We start from the raw sequence: 27,609 nt of genomic DNA on the forward strand, positions 1-27,609 counted from the left end.
CTAGCATTTAAGTGATGCAAGTGCCAGTTCAAATTATGCAAGATGTATCCCACCCTTTGTACCCCAAAGGTACTTATTCTGAAAATTGACCATATTAGAGTACTAATTGGCTAAGCCACCATGCTGGCTGATGTGAAATGCTTTCAAACACCATGAAACAGCTGTGTTTATCGGAAATATGAAGAGTGACTTTTTAATAAGGAGATCTGGCAATAATCCAAATTTGTTGAAAGGAACTTACACTTCTGTGTATAATACAATACAAGAGGTAAAGAATAGAAGCCTAAAACAATAGCTTTAAGCCCACAGATTTTTGTGATGAAAGCAGTTGCCCAAACAAGAAAAAAATAATTAAGAAACTTGGGCTGGGATTTGCAGAGGTCCTGAGAGAATTCATTAACTGCTTTTGAATTTCAATGGGAGCTGTGTCCCTGTAACTCTTTCAAAGGTTTCTGAAAGTCCCCGTTTTTCTTACTGCCCATTAGGAATAGACTTTAGGGTGACAAATGTAGAGCAATCTCTTATTCAGGTTAGAAAAGACTTGCCTCTACTTAAATACTGAGCTGCTGAGGGGAGGACTGACCAGTCCTAGGAGCAGCCCTTTGAGGGGAATTCAGATCCCTGGAATACTTAAGTATTGCTTAAGTCCCGTAATGGTGCAAAGGGGCTGTTTAGTAATGTATCTGTTAGATCCATGGATGAGCTAAATTCAAACTGATCCCGTCCTGCTTTCCCATTTGCAGTGACAGGGCTGGGAAATCATGGGCCCTTACCCTCTTCGTATGGGTAAAATACAGGTATCACTGATACTTCCACATTATGTAGGCAAACATAGATTCAAAATAGAATATAAACAGCTGACCAATGCAAGAGATAGACAAATAAGATGGATGGAGGATCCGTTCCTGCCCATGGACATCAAAAAGAAGGACTGAATGGCAGAAAATCCATCTCTCAGCTCCAGAAGTCAAGTGCAGGTGGTCGGCTAAGCACTGCTGAAAAACCAGACCCATGGCATCTCCAAGTCAGGGCTGGCTATCAGCCCCTTTTTGCTGCTCTGAAGACCAGAGTGGTAATAAGGCACCTGGACCCTTTGTTCAGAAATATTCTTTCTGTAAAAGATTTCGCAGTAGCAAGTGGGAGGCAGAAGGACATTTTGCCAAGGCCCACGGAGTTCCTAGCAAAAGGAAAATATGCTTAAAGCTGTGTTTGGGCACAGGGTTTATTGGTGTACTCTGGATTGTTGAGTATTACAGGCTGCTTTTGAAAACCTGTAGAGCTGAACTGAGAGCTGGTTCCAGATTCTGGCATAGGCAGGGGGCCAGTTAAGTTAGCTATTTTGAGCAGATTGTTTTAAAACATGTCACAATTCTTCTGCCTTTGGGAGATCAGAATACTATAGAACTGATTACATAGGTACAGAAATAAAAATCATACCTACAGAAAGCACTCCTCCCTTCTAAGACCATAGCTAGAGGTCAAAAACCCCCTAATTTAACCTATTTGTAGAATGCCTACTTCTCATCAAATTCTGGCAACTTGTGCATATTATTACTGTTTTTAATAATACACATGATGTATTCCCATATATAAGATAAAACACTACTGCTTAGAGAATATATCACGTCTTTCTTATAATGAAATGCTGTTGATAAGTTTACAATAGAAATGTAAATTCTCTTAAAAAACACAACCTTTATGTGTGTGATGATATAATTCTGCTTTGATACTAAAAAGGGCATGGTAATGGAATCTGTGACTTTGGAGTGATATATTGCTGTTAAGTTAATAGGACTCCACATTCCCATTTCTAATATCAGTGGTTTTTTTCCCCTTTCATTCTGTAGATGGTAAGCTGATACTACATAAACATTGTTAAAGCTATAGTTCCACGCTACAGTAATTCACTTAAGTTTAACATGATTTATGGTTCTGTCAATAGAGGAGGTTGAAAATCCAGAGCTCTGATGCTTAAACATGGGTTCCATATTTAAAGCAATAATGTGCTTTTTGTGTGTGTGTGTCTGAAGCTAGAAGAATTTAGCATAAAGCAGAGATAAAAATATTATAGTTCACTGCGCTGTTTAAAGCATATAGTTAAACTTCACGGATACATCAAAGAGAGCAAAGAAACTGAACACAGAATCAGTAAAAGCATGGGTAAAATACTTAGTTCCTGCAGCACTTTATTTTCATATTATTTTTTAGGGATGCATGAAATCCTATTAGTATTTTTAACACTCCCCTTTTTTCATTCTTTTGCTCAGTTAGATCAGCTCCTTTTGTCAGGATGAGTTTAAATCTGGGTCCACTGTGTTAATCACCCCCCATTCTTCTTTCTGGCACTTACCCTCCAGGCATTTTGCCTCTTTAGGAGATTAAGCGACCAAGTCATCTTGTTGCTCTAACATGTCCTCACTGGAGCAACATATTAACACAACTCCTCTGCAAAAGAGCCCTCTTTAGAAGTTTGCTGCAGGGATGACAAATTAACCCAGCATGGTGTCCCACACATCCATCTCAGTACAAATTATTAGTGTAATAGAGCTTTTAGTTATGCATTTATCTAGTAATTATTGAACGGTTATACAAAACGAAGCTGAGCAATCATGGCCCTTTATGAGGCAATCTCAGTGGGTGGTCTTACAGTTAATTTAGGATAGGACTGTCTAAGCAGTTCACTCACACACAAATTAGCTGAACAGCCTGCTCCTTTAAATATTTCCTATGTCACAGGCTAACTCTTTACAATACAACAAAGGTAGAGTTTTAATTACACGGTTCCTGACTTTTGTTTAGCTGAAGCTTTAACCATTTGCAAGCTTTCCTCTCTGCCCTCCCCTGCCTGGGATATGGGAGTAGATGGCAGTTTGGGTAGGGTATCTCCTAATTACTAAACCCGGACCTTGAGGCCATCTGTTAGGAAACTGTTTTTTCCTTCAGCATCCTATTATTTCAAAGCGAGTGGAGAAAATCAGAATCTTCACCTACACAGTCAACTATCCTGACACTGTAAACTGGAGCGTTGCTGTTCGCTGTCGCAAAAGCAACGCTCGTCTGTTGGCCGCGTTGTGCTATTTATGGTTTCTACTCAACTTTCTTACCCTTGTCGTGTGGCTCTCTCCTCCTTTGGCTGTCTTACGTTACCATCCCCTGATCTGTCTGTATCAGAATGAAGTTGCACCACTTTGTTTTTGTCAAAATTCAAAGGAAAGTAGAAGGTTACATTAGTTTTCCAGCTGACAGCATTGAGGAGCAGCCACGGATAGTTGTAGGGAATAGGATATTACAGAGTGTCCTTTTACACTGTGTAACTCTGAAGTGAGTTAGTAGGAATTATTGCTTTGATTCACTTGAAGCTGGCTGACAGGACAGCTAACAGGCACTGATATTTTGGTGATCCCGTGGAAAATGTTGATAGAGAAGGACACAATGTCTTCCCAGATTTGTAACATAAAGGTTTTGCCACTTTGGCACAGACAGAGAGTACTGTCCTGCAGAGTTTCTCTGGTAGCCCTTGTCCTGATAAAAATCTCAATGGTAATGCTTATTATGGAGGAAATTAATATAATGGGAACCACTCCACTAGTTGACTTTCATCCCTTCTTCTCTTTCTGCTCACACACCCACTTCCTTGGGTTCTTCCCTTTGTGCTGCTTTTCTTGTTTCTTGTAATTGTGTTTCTCCTTCATTTATCTTCCTAACATACCATCTCATTGTTGTTTGTTTTTTTTTTTTTTTTTTCCTCTCCTTGCCTTTTCCCCCTTGCTTTTTGGCTTGCAGGATCTATGCTGTCATATTCTGTGGAAATGCTTGAATGCTCTACAGCACAGGCTGCTGTATATCCTGGGTTTACAAGATCGTGGTCAATTTAACGTTTCAGCCAGCTCCAGATATAAAGTCGCTAGAGTGTAAGTAGCAATACATGGAAGCCTAAAACCACTTATGTAAATACTGCTGCCAGCCATAGTATTTAAATCCTTCACTGTCTGGTAAAGAGTTCAAGTGGGCTAATGACTGGGAAACTTTCTAAGACGCCAGGAATACGTGATGGCTTTGCAATACTGGAGTACTGTGGTGAGCTACACTGACCATCAAATAATCTAACTTGCAGGTAACAAAAGTATGCTGCGTAGGAGATCGAGATCTAACTGCTTGGATTTTCAGTGCTTTGAAATAAATTCGAAAACTGATAGTGATGCTAAAGCCACCCTATAGGTGATCAATTTACCATCTGCCAGACACTGAATCCTAACCACACTGGTCCAGAGAAGACATATGGTACATTCATAGAGTCATGCCCAAAAAACTGCCATCATCAAGTGAGGCTCCATGAATCACTTTGCTAGCTTATCACCAAAGAAACTTGGATCTTACCACCATCTGTTGGAACTACTGAGGAGTCACTGAAGCATTGGCATCCATGCGCCAGCACTCACTGCACATCTGGTCCTTTGGTCAGCCAGCTCAGATCCTCTCTGCTGGCTACTGCCCAGCTGGGTTGAGTACTGGCAGCAGCACCAGTGCAGATAGGAAACTAGTGCACAGCCTTCTACAACACAGTACAGTACAGACAATTTCATGAGAACAGAGGTTTTCCAACTGGTTCATTGAATGGAGCACCTTAAGAATATAGCGAAGAAATCCTCTTAAGGATCTACTCCTCCTCCAAGCAAGTTTGGTTTCCACAGTGACTCACTGTGGGGATCACTGGGAGGGGCACTCAGTATCCTGGGATACCCCAAGATAAGACGTGTGCTGCGTTCTAAGGACTCTTTGGAAGTGTGCAAAAGATTCGGGAATATTCCTGAGAAGTTACAAATCACTGGTTGTCAATGACAACACCTGCCACGAATAGTCTACAGCTTCTTCTCTGCTCTCTATTTTGATCATGCTTTACAAATGCATCTCATATACGCATCCAAGTGATAAACTTGCACATATGAACATCAGAAGGAGATTGAACCTTCCTGTAATCGTTCCGTTGGCTGAGGAGCTTACTCTGATGGTGACCTACTTACTCATGACTTCCCTTTCTCTGAAGTATCGCTTCAGATTGAAGATTAAATCCTGCCCTTCCTTTTCTGAAGACCACTCAGAATGACCTGCCAGTGATCACTCACATAATTCATAAGTATCCAAAGAGAATGCAACACGTGTGCACTATATTATACCTGTAATTTCTGCAGAAAGATACAGCAACTAATGGTCGATATGAATTGCTCAGAGATTATATCCTCTTATAGGATTGCATTATACTCTTTACGTTGCCACTTTTGATACCTGAAAAGCTTCTCTCTTCTGCTTACTGTTCTAAAGTACACTGGAGAGAATGGGATAAAGAACAAAGCTGGATTTGCAGAAAATAATCCATCTCAGTATATTACCCTTTACTAACAGAGCGATTGTTGTAGAAAAGAAATAAACACAGCCAGTGTGCTGTGGAAGAAGAATACTGAAGAGGAATGTCCAAAAAGAACAAAGAACTAAGTCTGGAATAAGATTTTTCCAGGATGATGACACTTAAAGAATCCATGGATAGATTCAGAGGGTTTTTTCCTGAAAGTCTATAAGACTTTGTGAACAAACATAAAATAGAAGATGCTTCTCAATGATGTTGCAGAACAGTTTTTGCTTAACCTGTTAGGAACCATGGTGATTAGAAACTGTTACTTCTTTATGGAGTTGGCAAAGACAACTCCTTCCAAACAAACAAAAGTTGGGAACTCTAATCACTGTATTTGCTCTTGCAAATTCTGGCTGTCTATGAATGTTCTTCTCACATAGCCAATGGATATCCCCCAGTGCACAGAAAAAGTCTTGTTAAAACAGACTGTAGATGAGATTTAAACAAGACCTCACTACTTATACATTTCCTCTCTCAACCACACAAAAATACAAAACACTGAGCGTCTAAACAGGGGCAGAGAAAGGCATTCAATGATCTTAAAAATTAAGTGTGAGGTAAAACATAGCTAGATACAGAAAGACCTATTAACTAATCAATCAACGACTCAAATCTAAAAGGCTGAACTTCTAAAAGACAGGAATTCAGAGTCAGCTGATGTGCACTGAATATAATGTTAATGGAACACTCATATTATTCACCCTTATATCACTAATTATCAAAGCTTTTAAAAGAAGATATATTTGCCACATAGCTATGCGATCCAAATTTCAAGGAAAATCTGTATAGAACTTAGATGCCTAAGTATCTTCTGAGGATCCAGGTGTGTGTCTAAGAGTAATAAATAAGTTTTATGGCATTAACCACAACAAATTAAACTACAATAAGTAGATTTAACAAAGCACAAAAAGTCATGAAGTGCAATTCTGACCTCGCTTCAACTTAGTGCAATTCCCCTACTTCACACTGCATCACCTGGGCTGTGCAGACAAAGAGGCTCCTCTTGGTTTATGCTGCCCTCAGTAAAACCACACTAATGCCAAACAGACATTTCAAAATAATTTCTAGTATGAATTGCTAATATGCCTTTTTATGCTTCACCATTCAACCAATTCCTTAATAATCTTCTCTAAATGAGACAAAATTTCATTGCAGAAAGAAACATCACAACCATTCACTCCTATTTTTATAGCTTCCAAATAGGTTTGTAAGAAGATTCATTCATTTGTGTATATTACTATGCCCAAGCGAGTTCCTTTTCAAATGTGAACTGAGTATTGCATCTAGTTTTCCAGGCTAAATGCAAATGGATCTTTCTAACAAAAATGTCTAAGCACATCTAGACCCAGAGGACATCTCTTTCACTTGGAAAGTCAGTCAGAAGAGTACTGTGAAGAAAACCAGCCAAAGCACTGCAGGAACCAACTTCAAAGGAGTCCTCTAACAAGGTGGTTCTTCAGCACACCGATACCAACAACACGAGCACTAAATACCTGGCAGAAGCAAAGCCATAGTGCTGGAAGACAGGCGTGGTTCGGAAGTGAGTGATGGGTCCCTATCTCAAGCAGTTAGACTGAACCTGTGCTATGAGTGGACACAAGCAGAAGACAACTCTCTGTAACCCGTTCTGTCCCTTTCCCCACCCTCTTCAAATAAAACCCCAAGCCCCCAAAAACCAGCATTTCCACCTTAGGCACTGTTGCATGGTCATCAGGAGTTTTACCAAGCAGCCCAGCCTAGCAAAACCAAACGCAGGTCTTGACAACTAAAACCTCCAAGTTATCAAGCTCCTGAAGGAGAGCCTCTCCCTAGGTGGGTCACACGTGGCGATGACTTTCCGTGGAGAGGCGCTGGGATGGACACTGGGTGCCGTGGCTAACGTTTAAGCTGCCTGGGGGCTCTTGGGTTAGGCCTCACCTCTGGGTCCTGTAATGACAGGTCGATGGTGCTGTGTGAAAGCCGTTCCAAGGGAGGAGGTCTGCGAAGGCGAGGGACTGCTGAAACCAGACTTCTCTGACTTCTTTAATGTAGTTGGCGATGGCATTCCTGGCAAGAATGATTGATAAGTGCAATTTAATAATGCTAGGTCATGGAACGACAGCCTATGCATTGTGAAAGTGGGTGCAGAAGCAGCTAGATAAACTTAAAGGACAAATGAAACGGAATACAACAGCAAGCTGAAAGCTCACTTTTATTCGTGGTCTTTTATTTGAGGCAGAAGTGGCCCTGGTTTGCTCTGAGCAATGAGTACTAAAAGGCAGCCATATTTTTCTTTTAAATCTGAAATATGGATAAGATGCAGCTTATTATTGGTACTGAAACCTACTCTGCTTTATTTTTAGAAATCTGTAATAGCTGGAGCATTTGGATTTTTACAGGCTTTTTATGAGTTCTGTCTTTCACTCACTGGTTTAGTAGATTATTGCAAATGGATCTTTTAAATGTGCTGCACGACTCAAGGCACAACTAGAGAATGAAGTTTTCTGAGTTCAAACTCTGTCTCTCCTTACTCTCTTGACTTCAAAGGTATTTGAAAGTAATATATTTATGTGGTTCCCTTTTGCTTTCAAATTTTTTTTTTAAAGGGTGAATGGTATTTGTGTCTTGATATTAGAAGCCACACTGGAATTATTTCAGAGTTGTTATTATGCCCTTGAACTATATCAAAGGCTTCCAATGAAAAAACAGAGTTAAGCTGCCATTGGGTGAAACCTCTCCCGTGGACAGGCAGAAATGGTGTAATGCCAATGTGACTGGTTTGTTATCCTGTGTAAGAGTAACTCCTGTTGATACCATATCAAGCCCGTGGCACCAAAGTAATTAGTGGAATGAATATATTGCAATAGGCTCTTAAAATCCAAGCCTTTCTGCGTATGATTTGTGCTTGGATAAAAGAATATTACAGCATGTAGATGAAGAACATGTATGTGTGACTGTATTATTCTCTGTGTTTTTATAGTTCTAGAGGCATATGGGTATTCTGATTACCTGCACATACTCAGAAAACACATAATTTCCAGTATATACAGTACATCAGACATTTTGCATATCCATAGGGATATAGCAAAACCAAGGTGTAGAACAGTTGAGTTTTCAGGTGCAAAAGCAGAATATCAGATAATGTGGAAGTTGAACTTCCACTAGCAAAGTCATTCAACCTTACTTCCAACTCTGTATTTTATAAAATTTAATTGTTAAAAAGTAAAGAGAGAGGCCTGGACAATATTATCTCTGGACAATATTATTAACTTTATATTTAATAACACTAGTTTTATAGTCCCTGGGATGTTGATTGTAATATGCAGGAGCCTTCTTGTACTTTATACGCTGCACTGCTGGGGTCTTAATGGTTTCAGTGAGGTTTTGCAGTTTATATTTCAAAAAGTTAAATAAAGTAAGGGGATGGTTAGAGTTCCAGTGTTGTACTTGCAGCTTTCTGTTTCGAAACTGTTTGCTATGAGGGTTTCCTGTTGTGGTGGCTTTTTCCTCATAGCAAGAAAGGTTACATACTTAATCTTTTAAAAATAAAAGTTTCAAACTGACAGACTATTGTGCAAGAAAAATACTGGGTTGGGGTTTTTTTCATATTGGTTTTAAGGACTTTGGAGTAGGGGCAAAAGCAAACCGAGATGGTTCAGTTTGGGGGTAAGAGAGAAAAGGAGACTGAACTAAGGTATTTTAGTGAAATATTCCAGTGCAACCTGCTTAATTTCTGCTCAAATGTGATGCCGGGATGTAACTTAGTTACTGCTTTGTGTTTGAGTGTCCATGTTCAGGACAAGATATTCAAAAGAAGTAACGGCGCCGTTGACCCAGATTTCCTTATGATGGAGGAACTGAGGATGGAAACACCAAATGAGTGTCAACCCCAGCCTTAAACACAAAGCCAAGGGGCAGTGGCAATATTTCTGCTTGGGGAGGGGTAGAGAAACTACGCTGCTGACAGCAAGGCTGCGGGTACATGTTCCCTGGGCTGGGCTGTGGAAGGGGCTAGGTTTGCCCCCCAGGGAGGTTTTAACAGCAGCCTCCATCCCTCTAAGTGGTATTATCATGGACAGAACAAGTGACTCTTTATGCACGGGAATTAGCACCATCAAACAGGCCTGCTCGTGCCCTGCTCTGACTGCAAGGCCGTGCAGCAATCTTGTGTGGAGGCACAAGGCCCATGAGCAGGGATGCGGGAGGGGACATGAGCACCTGTGTCCTGGGCAAGCCATGGGGCTGGTGGAAGGAATTCCATCTCTACGTCTATGCGCTGTATGGTTCTGCTGGCTCATGAACTCCCTGCTCATCCCATATCCTCGAGCTGCATACTCTCTTCAGGGTCATGGGAAAGATAGTAAAGCTTCTGAGAAGGTGTAGAAGCTATTCTTTTAAAACCCTGTGTTAAAAAACCCTTTTGACTCATCTAAACCATAGTAGGAAGAAGGGGCAGAGAGAACACTGGAGTATGGTTTAAAGCTGTAGCAAGTTCATGTGACTGTGTCCAAACACTGGAACTTAAGGAGCTACAACAAAGCTGATGAATGACCTTGCACTGTGGCAGTGCTGAGCAGTGTCACGTTCATAGGGGGATGGATTTTATAAGGTCAAGGCAGCTGTTTTCATGTGAAAATAGAGATTTTAATGTAAGACTGTTGTAAAACTGAGTAGAAAGACAAATTGAAGCACTGGCAATTGGTTCCTACTTTCGTTAAATGTTATCATCATTCTGATTGTCATTATTATCACTACTTTGGTTTTTTTTCTTTCTTTCAGGATATTCTGAAATGTATTGGTTTGGAGTCCAACTCCACCATGTTTTTATTTTGTTTGGGGTTTGTAATGACACATTTTATTTTGAGTGATCATATCCATCAGTTCTCAAGAAAAAAATGGCTGCTTCCTAGTTCAGAAGAATATGCAAACAGGAGCTTAATTACATCACTTAATATTGACCAAGAGAAAGAGTAAGATGAGCTTGCCAGCTCATTTCCAAAGCATGTTTTGTCCTTTAAGAGGGGAGGGTATGACAGAAAGTTAGGCAGTGCAAAGCAATTAGCATCATTCACATTTTATGTTGCGCTAGCATGGTGCTCTAGCAGCAAAATTCAAACATTCTTTGAATGGGTTAATAAAAGAAGAAATACAGTCGGCATGCAAGAAAAAGGTTTCCAAGAACAAGCCAAAATATGTCCCATTCTTCTAAATTTATCACAGCCATGTCACATTATCCTTGAGACTGCCAGGAATGTCAATTTTTTTGCAATTTAAAAAAAATATCTCATTTAGCACCATATGTTTGGTTAATGTGCCTGATATATCCTGCGTATTCTTTAGTCCATCCATTTCTAATACTCTTTTTTTTTTTTTTTTCCCCTTGCTAAGCCATATGTTACAATGCTGGTCATTCTATCGAAGCTCCTTTCAGGAGCTGAGAGGGAGAGCGAGGGAACTCTGGTTTAATCACCCAGAAAAATTTGAATCTGATACTGCAAGTCTCACTCTTAGGTAAGCAGTCTCAACACTTGAGTTAGTATTGTAGGTGTCCGGTGCCTATGAAAATCAGACCACCTATGAGATGGCATGGTGTATATTAACAACTGTGAGGCCGGAACTAAGATAAATGACTAAATAAGGAATTAGGTGTTTAATTTTTGGCACCCATGTTTGAGACTCTCGGCTAGTTTTAAAGGTCTTCTGTTTCATACCTAACGCATTTTAACACATTTAGTGGTCCCCAGTCCACAGGTTCCCCTCCTGTGTTGCTCAGGGATGCAGGAAATTAAAAAGTTAAAAACTGAAGCCACCCTGGGCAGAACCCAGAGAGGATGCTGCTGCCTTGCACGGCTTTCCTCAGCATTGTTCCCAAGAGCTAATGAATATTGGGGACCACTGCACTGAAGACCAGATTTCAGCAATTCACATGGCCCCGAGGACGGGGTAGTGCCAACTCGTAAGGACAGCTCCGAGTCCCAACTCTCCTCTGTCTCCTCTCTGGTGCAGGGCAGCAACAAATTACAATATCCCTCAGCCCGTCTCAGCTGCGCTGGCCGGTGAATAGGGAATGGAGCCAAGGATCCTCCCCGTTCCCTGCCTCTTTCTATCCATCTGCTCCGAGCAAGGAATAAACAAGAACAGCCAGAACATAACGGCTGGGTAACCCAGGTGGAGTTTAAAAGTGTTTCTTACTATTCTGTGTATAGGACTGTTGTCCAAATCACAGTCACACCTGGCACTTCCAGAAAACACGGATATCGTAATTCAGGTCTGACTCTCCTCTGAATGTTATTTAGAGTGCAAGAGAAGAAAATCAGACTTAGTCTATTTTCATCTTATGGCAGCTTTTAACTACAGAATAAATGGAAAAGTTAATTGCTAAATAAAAAAGAAAATAAAGGGATTTGTGGCATAAAACACAGATGGAAGTCTGAGTGGGGGTGTTACTTTAACTCACTGTACTTGTGTTCATGTGATTCTACAAGTATACGTATGCCAAACATATATGGTCTTAGCCTGTTCTCACTAACAGGAATCCCTTTTTTTTCACTGGACAGAGGGAACCAGATCAAAGACCATGATGGTGCTAAATGGAACAAGATGTGTACTTTCGTATTTTTTTCCAAAAGGAAATATTAATTTGACATTGGTTTTTCAGTTGAAAAGAATTTTAATTGCAGTACACAATAAGCAGAAAATTCAGACAACAATAATCTTGAAACTGTTAGCAGCATTATATTTCTATCAAGGAATTCATGTGCCTTTTCAACATTAGAGCTTTCTGAATTTTCATTAATTTGGCATTTCCCTAAACACACAAGTTATTTTGTTCATTCCACATCATGCATCACACCCTTCTGCTCAATGCATAATGCAAGCGTAAATGGGATCCTTGTCCTTGAGAGACTCTGGTTACTGGAGCCATTGGCCGGATGTTGAAGTCCCGCAGTAAGACTTTCCACAACTCTGCACTTCGCAAACCTCCAGCCCAAGTTTAATCAGTGAATGCACAGGAATACTTCATGTTCCTCATCTTCTAAGGGGCACTGGAGCATTGTGATGGTTTTAATTCCTCTACCTCCTTATATTTGCCAGTACTAGAAATGCACCACATAAGAGTCTTCCTTGAGTACAGCTAAAGATCTTCAAATTTTCATGTATGAGGCTGGTATATATTTAAATGGACCAGAAAATGATGTGTGAGAGTTGAATGCACAAATCCTTCCCAGAACAAATAAATACCTGTGAACCTATTTTCCATATACCTATTCACCTTACTAACAGAGGTACTGAAATCAGGATTAACTTTGATGGAGTGAATGGAGTCACAGCAGTGTAAGAGGAGAACAATTCCCCTTCTCTCCAAATCTATAGCTGTATCTGCAACTTTATCTGTATATCCATCCAATTTCACTTGATTAATGCCAACATTATTCTGACTGCACACATCTTAAACAATAACTCCATCTCAAGTTAGCTACATTGGTAGACCAGCTAGTATTCATCCCCAAAGATGACTTCTGGAGAATTACCCCAATATTCCCAGTAGTTCTCTGCCACTAGACTCTTGATGGAGATTTCATAACAAAAGCTATGAATAAAATATGGTCTGGGTCTTCATTCTCAAGGGACACTATGAGAAGGAATCACGGAAGCTCAGATATTACCAGGTGGACCATGAACTCAACAACATGCAGAACAAATAGATGATGCGGAAAAACAGGTTGGCTGTTGAAGAAAAAACTGATATATGGGAAGAATTTTTCAAGGAATTTTCATCCTCCTGTGCAAATTATTCCAGCAATTTCACTGAAATCAGTATCAACAGAAATGCTGATCAGCTGCCTTTTTTTTTTTTTTCCTGGGGAATTCTTAATTTCAAGCTTCTTGAAATTTTGATGGCTATACTACTGTCAGTCATAGTAAGTCTGTTCTACTTAGTGCTGAGCAAACTTTATTTGTCATCAGCTGAGATATGATCACACTAACTGCCATCCATCAGTTTACTGTATTAGTTGCTCCAGTATACACAAAATACAACACAGATGGAAATCACTCATCCTAATGAAGTGCTCTTTAGTTGCTACGTTCTGAATGGATACTTGCTCCCCTGGTCGCATTCTGAGTTACCATGATCACTGATTAACTACCTGCCAGTGAGTACCTCGCTTCACAAGACTAAATCCAGCTTAATAAACAGTGATTTCACAGAAGAAAAATGAAAGCTCCCCCTCTATCCACTTATCAAACTACTGCATATGCATCACCAACACACACAACCAGTTTCCTCAGAACTCGACATCTGACAGATCATCAGGAAAACAGAGCTAATCTATCCGTACCCATCAACATCGTATCATAGGTGACTGCCAGATACTTAAGAAGCTATCCAAAAGAAATGTCACAACTCTTTTTCAAGACACTACAAAAGAAATGTTCCAAATAAAATAAAGCAAATGCACGTACAAGTAAATGAGCCAAAGAACTTAATAAAAAGAGATTGATTAAAATGAGGACCAGAATGTTCAAAAAGGACTGAGAGAGAGAGGTGCCAAAGGCGCATTAAATGGATTCAATGGCTTTAGGTTTTAAATGCTTTTGGACTCCTCAGCAATTTTTAGCCAAAAATGATAATTCAAGTTAGAATCAAAATTCTGATGTCACTGAAGAAAAAGAAGGTTGAAATTTCTCCTTTGTAAATGAGCACTGCTCCGTTTACAAAGGAGAAATATGAGTTTATACTGATGGAAAATCTTGCCTACGGAATCATAAAACCAAGTACTGCAATATTCACCATTATTTTAAAATCCTACCCCATTAAAATCTGCCTTAAATTGTCTGATGCAATGTTCCCGTAGAACGTATTACTTTATCTGTTTATGTTTACAGCATCATCTGCATTGGTTTAGATCTCCTAAGTTAGCTTTCATTCCTGCTTTGTCACCCAAGTGGTTCTTTCAATAACTAATAAACTAGTGCTCGACATATTACCAATTTCTTCAAGATATAATTTCATGAGTTTTATATTTAAAAACTTTAATAAGAAGTGTAATAAAAAGCAAGATAACAGTTCGATTTTCCCTTTATTTCCCTTTGATTTAGTTTCAGTATAATTTTGCATTGTATAAATATATATTGTAATAAGAATAAAAAAAAATTTTCTAATGACGTCTTTAGACATCTCATCTAAAATTCATGACTACATTTGTTTCATTTCAAATGTTATTTGAGAGTTTTTCAGCATACTTGGCAGATTAGATATAGCAGCAGGGACAAACTGCAGCCATCCATAGGAGAATATACCTTTATGTGGGTGCTTTGGGGATGGAACATCTATAGCTGTAAGGCAAAAAATGCCATCATAAATTTGGATGGCATTTACAAAGCCCTCTAAAAAGTCTTTGCATATGATTATAGCTGAGGTATGATATTTTTGCAAGTAAAAGACCCAGAATAGATTTATGTTTCAACTATATCTTCCTGAGATGCATATGGATGCTAAATTGCAAGTGATACTAAAGGGAATTTTAGTAACTGGAGAGGATGGAGTCAAATTTTTTTTTTTTTTTAATTTATTTTCTCAGAAATCATTTGCTGATTATTTGCATGTCATCAAAAGATCATTGGTTATCCAGTCTATATTTAATAATGATGGCCGCTAAACGCCAAAGGCATGAGATGGAGATGGGTAAATATGCAGATTTTTTCGACCTGTGACCTCAGTTACTGCATGGTAATGTTTTTAAATGACTTTTATGATGACAAGACTAAGTTTTGTGTTAATACTGGTTTTGAAGACTTAATCAGTATACACTGCCATTGAGCATATGTTTTAATTAATAAAAGAGCTGTGGTCAGGATTGAAAATAGCTCAGGTAATTTACCATGTACTGTAAAGTCACCTGATTTCTGCACAATTTAAGGTGAAGAGTTTATACATTATTCCAAAGAAAGACAGAGTTGCAAACTGAATTCATGTGCATCGTAGCAAACTGAAATGGATTTATAATTTGACAGGTCAAGAGTGTACTCATGGAACTGTTATGTATTGCTACCCAGTGGTTCTTGGTATTTTTACCATATGACTGCCTGGGTTTGACAGTCACGGGACTGAACAGTCATCTCATTTGTCCGTAACACAAAAAATAATTTGTAGCTGACCTACAGCTGCGGTGCTCTTTGACTGGGAAGTGCCCACTGCCAGTTGTACGCTGGTGAGCGCCCGCTGGCCTGGCACCCTGCACCTGCCCCCGGCACCTCCTGGGGAAGGTTTGGCAGCTCCCAGGCACCGGAGGCTTAAACTGCTTTCCAACAATCGCCTCTCAGGCAGGTGAGAGCAGATCGTTTTTCTCCATTCCCAATGGCTTTAGGATTCTCGGAGGAACAAAGAACCCCCCCTGGAAAAATGTTCCCATTGCAGAGAAGGCAGAGCACAGCAGTCTGGCTTTGGCATCACTTCCAGAGGAGCCGCATACGACCATGCTGCCTGCAGGTCTGCTTCTGTGATGTGCCCAACACCTCTCTCATCTACTGAGCAATTTAAGAGACACCTGACAGAGAGGCAGAGGGCTCGCAGGGGAAAAGGCCCTGCAAGTTTCATGAAAACAGGCACGGGAAGGGCGGAGGTAACATGTCAGCGCTCCCTCCAGTGCTGTCACTCTGGCAAAGTGCTCAGCACAAGCTCTCTCCTTACTAGACACCCCAGAACCCCCACGAGAGGGACAGCTGGTGCATCCCCCCCCAACCAACACAAAATGTCTGTGCACCGAGAACAAGAGCATTGGCATTGTTTGAATAAGCACACCCACCATGTAGTGCTCCACGGTGTTCGGGGTTTCTTAGATATCCTAATTTTATAAAAGAAAGTAAAAGAAGAAAAAAGAAACAAGGTGAGAGAGAACACTATCATATTTTGTAGCAAGCAGGATACTGTGTGAAATCTTGGCCCAGTGAAGTGATAAAGGGGAAGCTTTCAGTTTGCTTAAGGGAAAACTTACAAGCAAATAGTAAAATTACCAAAATACCACATTGCAGAAAATGGGTGCGTTTAGGTTCAATTAAGCTGTAAAAAGGAAAATGGCACTTTAGCTTACAAAAATGAAAGGACAGAGGGAGCTATCAGAAGCAACTTTAGAAGATTTGTATGCATGAGGATGCTGCTTCACTGGACCAAGAAAGCTACAGTATGGGACAGGATTTTTCTTTTTATTAGACACTTTGCTAGATAGCTTTGTCGAACCTCAGAAACTGCTGCTCTGGCATTATGAAATAATCCTACATAACTTGATCTCATGAGCTTAGGAACACAGAAAAATAGCCATGCCAAATCAGATTACAGGGATCCACCTAGCCCAGTATCCTCTCTCTGACAGTGGTAACTAATGGATGCCTAGAAAAGAGTAAAAGACCAGGGAAAGCATACTGTGATAATTCTCCAAAATACTCTCCCAGCCACCAACGATTTGTGATTCAAGGACTTCTAGGACAAAGTTGAAATCATGGTATTGAAGATACTCGAATCCCAATGCACAGATTTACACCCCCCCTCCTCCCCTTTTTTGGATTTCTACCCCCATAAGATTTCTACTAGTCACACAAAAAAGGTTTCACAGTTTGGTGCTGGCAAGTCCAGTGTTCTTGCCACTAACTCTGAATGAGCTAACAGCTTTCAAGCCCAACGATGTTATGTGTATAAGAGCATCCAACACTTTTTCCTACGTAAAAAAGTGACATGTGTGCTGAGGTGCTCTAAGTGTATATACTTGGGAGATTTTATATATATATATATATATATTTTTTTTTTTTCTTTAAAAAAAGCAAGAATCTGGCTGTAAATTGATATTAACATTTTTCAGTATATGTGTAAAACACATGTTTCAGAAGAATAGAAGAGAGAAACTGTCACTCACTGGGAAGCTTTAGAGCTATCTGGCTCCCTGGGAAACTGCATGCAACTATTCTGGTGTCCAAGGGTTTGACCAGTGAGTTTCCTCTTCCTGCAAAGAATGAATGCAGAAGTAATAGAAAGTCTGAGGGGGAAGATTTTAGCAAATGGCTAAAGATACTCCTATTCTGCCCACTCCAGCAGGTAGAAAGCAGGTGGTGGTGGTGGTGGTGGTGGAAGAAAAAGGGGCGGGAAAGGAGAAATGCCTACCTTGCCCTCCCAGCAGCTGGCACAGGGGAAGGGCAGGAGGCTAACCTAGGAGAGATCCACCCGCTCGCAGCTCAGCCCTCTGAAATCCCTTTGTGATGCTGCATTGATATGCAACGGTGCCGACAGGTCATCCAAGTCCCAGCACTGCTACCCAATGTCAGGACGTTCTGCTCTGATTATCTGGGGTCTTGCTGTGACTCCCTTTCAGGATGGAGCATGGCTCACCGGCACTTGGTGATTGAAACTTAGCACGCTGCGGTGGCGTAGCTTCATTAACGCTGCTACCCGTCACATAAAAATCCCCTACGCCCAGACAGGAACAGGGACTTCTTAAGCATCGTGCTTATTTTACTATCCACTTTTCATGGGAGTTTCTCTGAAGTTTTAATTTTCTAATCAAATTGGTGCCTACGTGTGAAATTTTTACTTCATTTATAAAAAGAATCAGTAAAAGTAGAGGTCTAAAAAAAAAAAAAAAAAGCTTATCCTTACATTTTTGATGGCATCTTGACTTTGCAAGAGTCTAAAGGCAGGAGTGATATATGTTAGGGAGTCCCTGTAACTTTACTTAAAGCAAAAATTAGAAAGTGATCGAAAAGTTTTATAGAGGAGAGCAGAAATATAATTTTAAGCCTCTTAAAATTGCCTGAACTGTGAAATCAAGTAATGAACACTAGAAAAGGATCTGTCAGCTGGAATCAAAGCTTAGACTAGTCAGCATTTTCTTCCTAAACCTTATTATGGCAAAGATTTTTCATCTCTGCACTCTGTTCATCCCAACAAATAAACTGACTTGACCTCCACCTGTTACTCGGTGAAGTCCGCTGTCATCTCTGACTAAACCCTATTCTTTCCCTTCAAAGCCCTCAGCCCACTGAGAAGGTGGGAAGACACAGCTGTGCCCTGATTCAAGTTGATACCAGTTCATAACCAGACAGCATTTCACAGTACAAATTACAAGCAACAGAGGAGGAAAAAAAAAAAAAAATTAAAAAAAAATGTAGTGCCAATGAATTCTGGAAGGGGGCAACATTTTTCATCGATTTAACAATGAGATTTTCATAGAAAGAAGTTATTTTTTGTGTGTGTGGTATTATGAACTAGCATTTGAGGCAAGAAACATTTTGCTTATGCTGTAACAATGAACCTGTGCTAACACCACATAGGAAGAAGTGAAGAACATAATGGAAGCTATTTGTGTTTCTTTTATATTTCATAAGTTGAATGCATTAACTGTTTCAGAGAGGTTCATCTCCAAATTCATGTAGGCTTCTAGACTTAGAAACAAGTCACGACTATATAATGTAACATTGCTAAATTAAAAAAAAAATATATATTATGGAACACAGAACAGCAAGATATGTCATGAGGAAAATCGTATAGCTATAGCAGTCATTTTTTCAAATATATCATCATGACAAAACCGTGTAAGAAGCTTTCTAATACAAAGACATATCAGAAAAAGCCATTTCATATAAAGTTGGACTTCTCTGGGTGATTAATGCTACATTCAACAAAGGAGACAGTGTCTGTCTAATTACATTAAATACTTATCTTCTAGGGATTGGCAGGGTGTTTCTGCTCAATGTCACTTTTCATGACAATGTAATGATAGATCCGTTTACTTACCAGTGCCATTAGCAAAAATTGTACTGTTTTCTCAACTGCCCTCATATCACAAAAATATTTGATTAACACACTGTAGCTTATCTAATACTCTAAGCAACATATTCTGCATAGTTTTCTCTCTATTAAAAGAACAAGATTACAGCTTGTAAAATTTTTATTGCACTCACACAAAAATAAATGAATAATGTGTGATATAGTTCAAGTATCTTACTAGTTTACAAAACAGGTTTATTTGATTTAAAATATTAACTCGTACTTAAAATATTAAGATTTGGGGGGAAACAAGCAAAGAAACAAAGTCAGTACTTTGAGGCACTACTTCCCATCCAGTCTTTAGTTATTATTTCCTTTTCATTTCAGCACATCTTTTGAAACTTTTAATACCTTGGGGAAAAAAAAAAAAAAAAAAAAAAAAAAAAAAGCAGCTTTCATTCCTTTGCTGAAAAATAGATATGGCCATCTCCCAAGTCTTTAAAATTCACCGCATCGTGAACTGACTCTTCGGAGTCATGCTACTGTGCCAACACACAAAGAACAATAAACCTCTGGAAGAATGTACACGGCAAAGGCAGTTTATATAGTAACAAGATAATTTCATAAACCTATATTGAAGAGAAAGGCTGTGATGTAACATTCTAGCAGTATATATCAGCTACCTGATATTTACTAACAAGGTTAAACTACTATCTGTTTGTCTCAGCACTCTTCATAATTCACTTTTTAATGGATGGACAGGAAAAGTCAGCAGCGTATGGCACAGATCAGTTTAGAAATAGGACAAGACAGCTTACGGCAGTATCTATTTCAAAACATGCTCCGTCTTTCCATATGATCACATCAAAAGTCTATACTTAGCAACTACAATACTTCAAATCTACTCATAAATCCTTTGAGGGGTAGATTTCTATTTCTAAGTAAAACAGCAAATTTGAAAAACAAAGATTCCTGAGGAGGAGGTGTCACCGTCAACTGGTACCACGTATAGTGCATCAGTCCTCATCTTCTTGGTATCTTACGCCTGTGCAGGCGAAGGCACATGGGAAGCTTCCTTCAGTGTGGAGTTAGGACATCAACCCCATTTTGTTACAGCTCCTCACACTGCCACGAAATGGCAGCAAGAACATACCAAAACTGACTCGTGTTAGGCATAACTCGACACAGCAATGCAGAATTAACCAAAACTGGCTTTTAAAATCCCTTGCAAGTGACTCTTGCAGCGGGAGGATGACACCGCAGCCAATTGCCACATATGACTCTCCAAATTAATAACGAATTTAGGATATTCATTCCCTGAGCTGTGAGGGTTCGGGGTGTGTCTGCAATTATCTAGATATAAGTCTGACACACATTATCCTTCTATCAATGTCATTTCCCTTAGTAGCCAACAGATTATCAGCAGCTTTGTGATATTCCAGGTGTCAAAGAAGAATTAAAACCACAACAATTGCACAAACAAAGGGACAAAAGACGGGATACATGTTTCTGAGCCCTGCATATCAATTTAATATGTGCAGCTGACAATGATGCAAATGTCCTCGGGAGAGAGGCAGCAAGATCTGTGCCCAAACATACACACACCACCGTCAGCAAGATGGCAGGGAACAGAAGCAGTAGGATTCCCAGCCCAGGACACATGCCTCAGCAGGCAAAGCAACCCAATGAAACAATCCTCTGGTTGGGGAGAATTTTGGAAGCACCTGATATGGAAAAGGGCCCTAAACAAGCCAGATGGTACTTTTAGCTGGCAGCAGAAAGTAGGAGACAGCCAAAAACATTACAGCATTTCCCCAAGAGGCCAGCAAATCGATTTTTAACCATTTTTTTTTAAAGTGACGCTATGAATATAAAAAATAATGTTTCTGTGCATTTTTAAATCGCTAATTTTATGAATAATACACTTAAGAAGGCAACAACTAGAAGAGATGAGAAAGCAATGGATTTTTCACTTTCCCAGGGTGATTGTATATTTGACATCAGGTTTCTATTCAGTCACTGCCACTGTTTACTCTGCATTAAGTGCCAGTTTTTGTGCGGGGTTTTCCACTTAACATTAAAGAGAAAAATCCTGCAAGAGTAGAGAATCACAGAATTGTAGAATACCAGGTTGGAAGGGACCCCAAGGATTATCTGGTCCAACCTTTCTTGGCAAAAGCAAGAGAAATAGCACTGTAAAATCCCAATAGCGCTATAGTTCACAGGACATGGGAGAAACGTTGTTCGTAAGACATCTTTGCCCTCTTAAAACCTGTCTCCCCCAAATTATTGGGTTGCTAGTTGAACATTTTTTAACAGAGAGCAAACAATTTATTTAATATCTACAAGTTCCCATTTGGCTAGGGATTTGCATGAGAAGTACAGCTGTTTGGGGGATCTTTTAATTTTTAAAATCTCCAAATGGCCAGAATTTTCAATTCTGCCTGGATGACAGGACTCTTTTCAGGAATCAATTTGATGTCGGATGTCAAACCTTTACTTTGACAGTCAGAAGCAGCTCCTTGCACAGCATGTTTAGGTTAGGTGTGGCCGAGCAGTTTTTCACTCAAAGAATGGAAAAGAGATGTAGGTTGTAAGGACTGAAAGGGCAGAGTGAGGCAGAGCGGTCATGAAACAAGTGGGAACGACTGTTGCTTCAGAGATGCACCTCACACCTAGGGTTGGCCACATTCAGAGGAAGAGTCAGGATGATGCTTTACTTTCATTTGCTGTTATTTCGGTTGACAGTAAAGGCAATCCCTACGACAGGGTTAAATCTGGACTACATCCAAAGTGCTTTCTCCTGTTCAGAGCAAGGTAGTGCATTAGTGTACTGCATCCCAGATAATACTCCTGTGTGGGCTGCTGTAATAAAACGGGATGTTACACTAAGTACAAAGAAAGTCCAGACTTTTGTATTTTTCAAACCTCATTGACTGTAAATCCCCACTTTTAAAACAAAATGTATTTCCCTCCTCTAGTGGAACCTAAGACTTTGCCTCCAGCCCGTGCTGATATAAAACCGTCCCGTTCTTTCCAGGAGTGCTGCTCTTGGACATGAAGACTGCAGGTACCATCTCTTTGTTGGTTTCTGGGGGTTCAAAGATCTGCACGAAAATCCCAGCAAGGCAAATGAAGACTATGCACAAACCAGTAAAACAGCCTATAATTTTCGGGCTAATTTTAGCCACCAGATCTCTTATGTTATGCTTTTTGGTGTATATCACACTAAAAAAAGGTAGCAACCATTGATATAAGAGAATAGCAGAAAGGATGATCTCACTAGGGCTGTGCAAGAGCGGTGTGCGTAAGCAGAGGTGGAGGATGCTATAGATTACCTGCTCTCCTTTGAGCAAGACAGCAGTGAAATCAGAATAAAACTGGCCAGTATACACACTAGATGAAGACACTGCTGTATTTTAAGTCTCTGTGGAGCTGGAAAATGGAAGAAAATTGAGAGTACTTAAACAGCATCCCTCATTTAGGCTTCAGTGTCCTTATTAGTCCCTCCAGCGGGGCTCGGCTGTATGGAGTAGCACTGCATTCATGCCGTAAGCTCTGGGGTTACGGGTCAAGGTTACAGACTACCCACTTCGGGTGAACAACACAGCTGCTCTCACAGCACATATACATTCCTGGAGGTATAGGATGGCTCTGCAGCCACTCAGCCAAATTGTTACCTGAGCTAACAGGCTGCCAGACAGATTTCTCTGCTTTCCTATGCTCACTGACTGCTGCAGTCTAAGTGTTGGGGCAGCACTTAACTTGAAAGAAAGTAACCAGGGAATGATTTATTCACTACTTCTGGCAGTAAAAAAAACCAAAACCAAACCACTATGGAGCATCAAGCAAAGTGATCAGGCAACAGGCAAAAGAAGTGGTTCTTCCTTACGCAGCACCAAGTAAAACTGGAACTCACTGCCACGGGATGTTGTGGAGGCTGAAATAAAGATTGAGTTAAAAACATCCGAGGCACATCTCTGAGAGAAAGGTCCACTGAAGGCTGTCAAACATAAAGATGCAAACAGGGCCTCTGGCTCGTGAACCCAAGCTGTTTGCTGCCAAAATCTGTGAGGCTGTGCTCTGAAAAGCATCACTGGATGCCTGTCCTGATGTTGTATTCTTTCCTTGAGTGTCCACCACCAGCTCTTGTCGGAGACAGCGTACTGGGCTAGGTGAGTCTTCAGTCTAGCCTAGTCTCTTCAGAGAAGAGCCATTTTTTCTTCTCTGTGGGCAGATCCACAGTTTTTGTAGGTTGGAATGTGCTGTGCCTGGCAGCTGAGAAACAGCAAAACTGCAGTAGATATCCAGCTCAATGAAATTAAGGTCTCAGGATTGCTTCTCACTTTGTGCAGAACCAGGGGAATGTCTAGAGTCAGTGTGGCAGACACAGTGTGGGAAAGGAAATGAAAAAAAGATGCAATACGGTCTGCTTCCTGTTTCCAGCCCTGCACCATCTTCTCTCTGTCCCCTAACACCTCTTATTGCACATTTTAACTTTGGGTGAAAATGTTTCCTTTAAAATAAAGCCTGTTTTCTCCTCTAAAGCAAAGATCAAAACGTGTGCACGGAGTACAGTAGCCGCACTGTGTGCTACGCAGTGGAGTGATGGTTGTACTGGGAATGTTAATAAACAGTGCCCAGAGCAGAACGTCTGCATAAAAAAGGGTGTATGTTACATCTCTCCCCCTCTCCCCTGTCTCATGCAATATTTACACAGCTGTGCTTTGTAAAATGTGTAGGGGAGTTTTTTATTATTGTTTTTTGGTAATTTATTTACCTAAGATAGCCCAGCATCTGTTTTGTGGTGAGCTTCTTTCACAAAGTTTCACAGTTGCCTTGACTGATGCAAAAGGAGGTCATGGTCCTTACTCAGTGATCCTAAAACCATTTGTTTCAACCACTTAGCCATTCTATTTGGCTAATTTGTGTTCTGTTCTGTGTTTTTGATTTGTCCTCTACTTGGAAATGTGTATCCCTTGGGGAACTCATCTGGCTAGGTGAGTATTTTAGTTATCTGTTTTATAAAATGCAGAAGTGCACAGGAATTTGCAATAATATGCATCATTTACTGGCTCTCAATATGTACTGTGTATTGGCTCTGAAGACTACTAATATTTTCCAGCTGCCTCCAAAAAAAAAAAAAGAGTTCAATGCAGTCTTTGCAGTGGGTCCTTTCCCATGACTGCCTACACAGGTGATGAAGACTTTTCCTGTGTCCTGAAGAATTAATAAGCCTGAACATTTCTGTACCAGCAGCATACCACAGGAGATAAAATATTGCTTCTGCTTCCCAAACACATTAGAAAAACGCAAGTCTGCTGATCTCAACTGCTAAGACAGCACATGAAAGGAATGCAGTCCATTTCCTAACCAAGATCTAATCTATAGAAGAGTTTATAGATCCAAGTCAACATCCTGAATTGGTCCCAGAAGCAAACAAGAAAACTAGTTCAACTTTTGGAAGACAGGTACAATGCTTTCAATGTGTTTAATCCCATTTTGCAATTAAACAGTCCCATGCCGCGCTATCAGATGATCTTCAAGGATAACTGCATCAGAGGAGACCCATCTGAAGCTCACAAAGATTCACGTTTGACAGACTCCAAATCAGCAAGAAATGCACAGCCATATTCAAACACGGGGTGCTTCTGTCCTTCAAAGCTCACCTCTAAAAGGACGGAGAAAGTGTCTTCTTTTGTTCCAATACTAAGGAAGCTTATAATTTTCTCTTGGTGTCAAAGCACAAACCATATCACTGTCTTTGCCTTATGTGTATATGTTAAAGAGAAGGGGTGGCAGGATACGGCTCAGCTAGCAACGATGTCTGAAGAATGTTAGGTCCGCGGACAACCAACAGAGCACTCCCATCACAGGAATCCCGTTGCATTGTTCCAACCTTTGTCAGGGAGTAGTTTTCCATACGCTAAATCTTTCCCATCAATCTGAAAAATGATTCAGATAGTGCTAATTGTGTGCGGAGTCAGAAATAGCTCAGGTGATCTTACGGTTCTCACAGCACACAGAAGATCTGCTTTTAACTTGGTTGTTAGAATCAGTTAAAACAGTATGTATGGATGATGCTAGCACCAGGCCAGTCGCAAACACAGCTTTAATTTGGCATCTAGAGTGAAACACTTTCTGCATTTTTTTAAACTGAGAACTCCTACAGCTCCATACCCATTTTTAAATGATGCATTTCCTGACATCTGGAATTAGATGCAAGAAGCAGAGCCACAACATTGACTGACTGACTTCTCTGGGACCATACTGAAGGGATGTTTTCCTCAGGGGATTACAGCAAAGCTGAGGCATGTGTTCTAACACTTGCATGGGATTATTAATTTTATTAAAAATGGAAAGTACAGTTTAGGCTGAATCTCAGGGCCAAGTCTGTCATGTTGTCCAGTGTCTGGGAAAAAAAAAAGCCTTTGAGGGATGTGAAAACATCTAGGCCTTTTCAATCTGAACTGACTTCTCAGTCAGTAGCTCTTTTCCCACCTCCAACTTCCTTCCATGATTTTGAGACAGTAATGCCAGCAGCATGGCATGTTGTCACAGGTCTCATGCTACTACACCAAATGCCAAAGAAAAGCTGAGCTATTGATCCAGTGGTAATTTGCTGTCAAAATGACTATGTCTGTTACAGCAAACGAGTAGTGTTAATCATTTGACTTGATGAATGCTATTGCAAAAGACTGACAATGCTCAAAGCGCCACTATTGACCTGCTGCATTTATCCTGGCTCACATTAAGTTCTTGATCTTTGGTGGCCTTGACCAATTCAAGTTTAGTTATCCATTAAGGTGCAGTTCTGGAAAAGTTCTGTTTAAAATAAACAACAACTTATATTGGTGAGTAACTCATCAACTATGCAGCAGTCTGATTCTGATTGCCTGGCAGAGAAACACACACATTTTGTGCAGTATCTGATAAAAGATCTATAATGTGCTAACACAAACCTATCATGTAGCACCTGTGACTAACAGATTGTGATATCAAAGTCTTGATGCCTAAGTGCTCCTGTAAATGCATTAAACTTTTAGCGGCAGGAACTGTAGACTGCCAGTGACAAGGAGCTGATATGGTATTTCAGTAAAAGTTGATAAGTGTTATTGCTCTTAGAAGAAAAGAAAAATCTTATGTTCTTGAAAACCACTGGGCAGCTTGTGTTTTGATGGGATACTGTAATGCAGAGAGCAGGGATAAGGAAACACATGGACTCTATGAAAGCAAAAAGACATTTAAGAAAAGCTCTGTATTCTGCAGTAGCTGGAGTTCCTTGAAGTATGCTCCCATCATACGGTTGGCTTCGGGCATCTACCTGTTCACTTGAAACCAGTTGTTTTGGGGCTGTGTTTAATTCCATGTACCGGTAATGGAGGCATGAAAGGCAGCACAGGCCCAAGCATGCTCTGCTTCTCGGATGTGGCAGAACACAGATGTTGGAAGACTCTGTAAGAGTGGGGAGAAATGTGGGAAACTGTATAAAGCCTTGGAGATGAGAAGAAGCACGGGTCGGAATGGCAATAGGGGGATGGAGTGAACAGCAGAAGGAGACCTAGTCACAGTATACAGCCTAACAAAGCTCAGAAAAAGTTGTTCAGAGAAAACAGTGGAAGTTTGCAAGAACCTGGGAGGCAACAGGTTCTGTCTGCCACACCACTCATGGCATCCCTTCAGCTTAAGGGCACAAATTAGCCTGATGAAATTCTCTCTGCTGTAAACCGAAGTGTTCTGGCCACCAGAGAAACATGATCTGCCTCTGACCTCCCATTCGAAGAGCCAAACTATGCCGTGGGCTGGAGGTTTGTCTGGTTGTGAAATGTTCCTGCTGTCTTAAGATATTAAGTGCAATGGAGGAAAAAATGGCACTGGTGCCTGCTGATAGATGTGTCAAGGTATGTAATGAAGCTACTGCACAAGGCAGGTACAATCTTAATGGTTATGTGTGTGTGCTGTCTGACCTTTCTTTACACACTGAGAATTGGAGGGCAAGACAATGTCACATCTGGGAAATACTGAGTAAATATAATTGGCAGGGTTCCTGGACGTAGACCTCCTCCGGTCTAAGGAAAAGAGATGTTTCCTTGGTTTTGTCTTTCTGAAATAGGTCTACGAGTATCCAAACAGTTCAGTTTAAGGAAATTAATAAAGATCACAAGATTCCTGTGTCTAGTTACGATCCCATGAAAACTGCCCACTACAGCAAATCACTGTAAAGTAGTGCCAGGGAATTATTTGATATTGAATACTCCAGGTCTAAAGTTGAATGTTTTCCCAGTAAAAAGGGATTATTTCTCTATTCCTTATTTTGTATAATACATGGTTCTCATGTTTTTCATCATATTTTCTACAGGCAGTCCCTTCACTCGTTGGCAGCAATGTAGCACAATCATTGGAAACTTCTCTGAGCTCTGAGTTAGTGTGTGGCATCAAGTCTTTTGATGAGCCCATAGACCTTTTG

At 40.4% G+C, this 27,609-nt stretch overlaps 1 protein-coding gene across 13 annotated transcripts in view; it reads right to left on the reverse strand.

Annotated features, from left to right (window-relative positions):
* Positions 1 to 27,609, reverse strand: part of NFIA (nuclear factor I A) — a 358,382-nt gene that overhangs the window by 45,950 nt on the left and 284,823 nt on the right. For 6 of the 13 annotated variants that reach the window (XM_074906089.1, XM_074906088.1, XM_074906091.1 and 3 more), the window contains 2 exons: positions 16,195 to 16,233; positions 7,325 to 7,453 (listed from right to left, as the gene is read on the reverse strand). The exons of 4 other annotated variants lie outside the window; for them this stretch is intronic. In XM_074906089.1, the coding sequence (XP_074762190.1) occupies positions 7,325 to 7,453; positions 16,195 to 16,233 (168 nt within the window). The remainder of the gene's footprint in view (positions 1 to 7,324; positions 7,454 to 16,194; positions 16,234 to 27,609) is intronic. 3 more of the 13 variants (XM_074906090.1, XM_074906096.1, XM_074906094.1) reach the window with 1 other exon arrangement.

The sequence above is a fragment of the Athene noctua genome, chromosome 5, assembly GCF_965140245.1.
Source record: "Athene noctua chromosome 5, bAthNoc1.hap1.1, whole genome shotgun sequence".
Classification (NCBI taxonomy): Eukaryota; Metazoa; Chordata; class Aves; order Strigiformes; family Strigidae; genus Athene; species Athene noctua.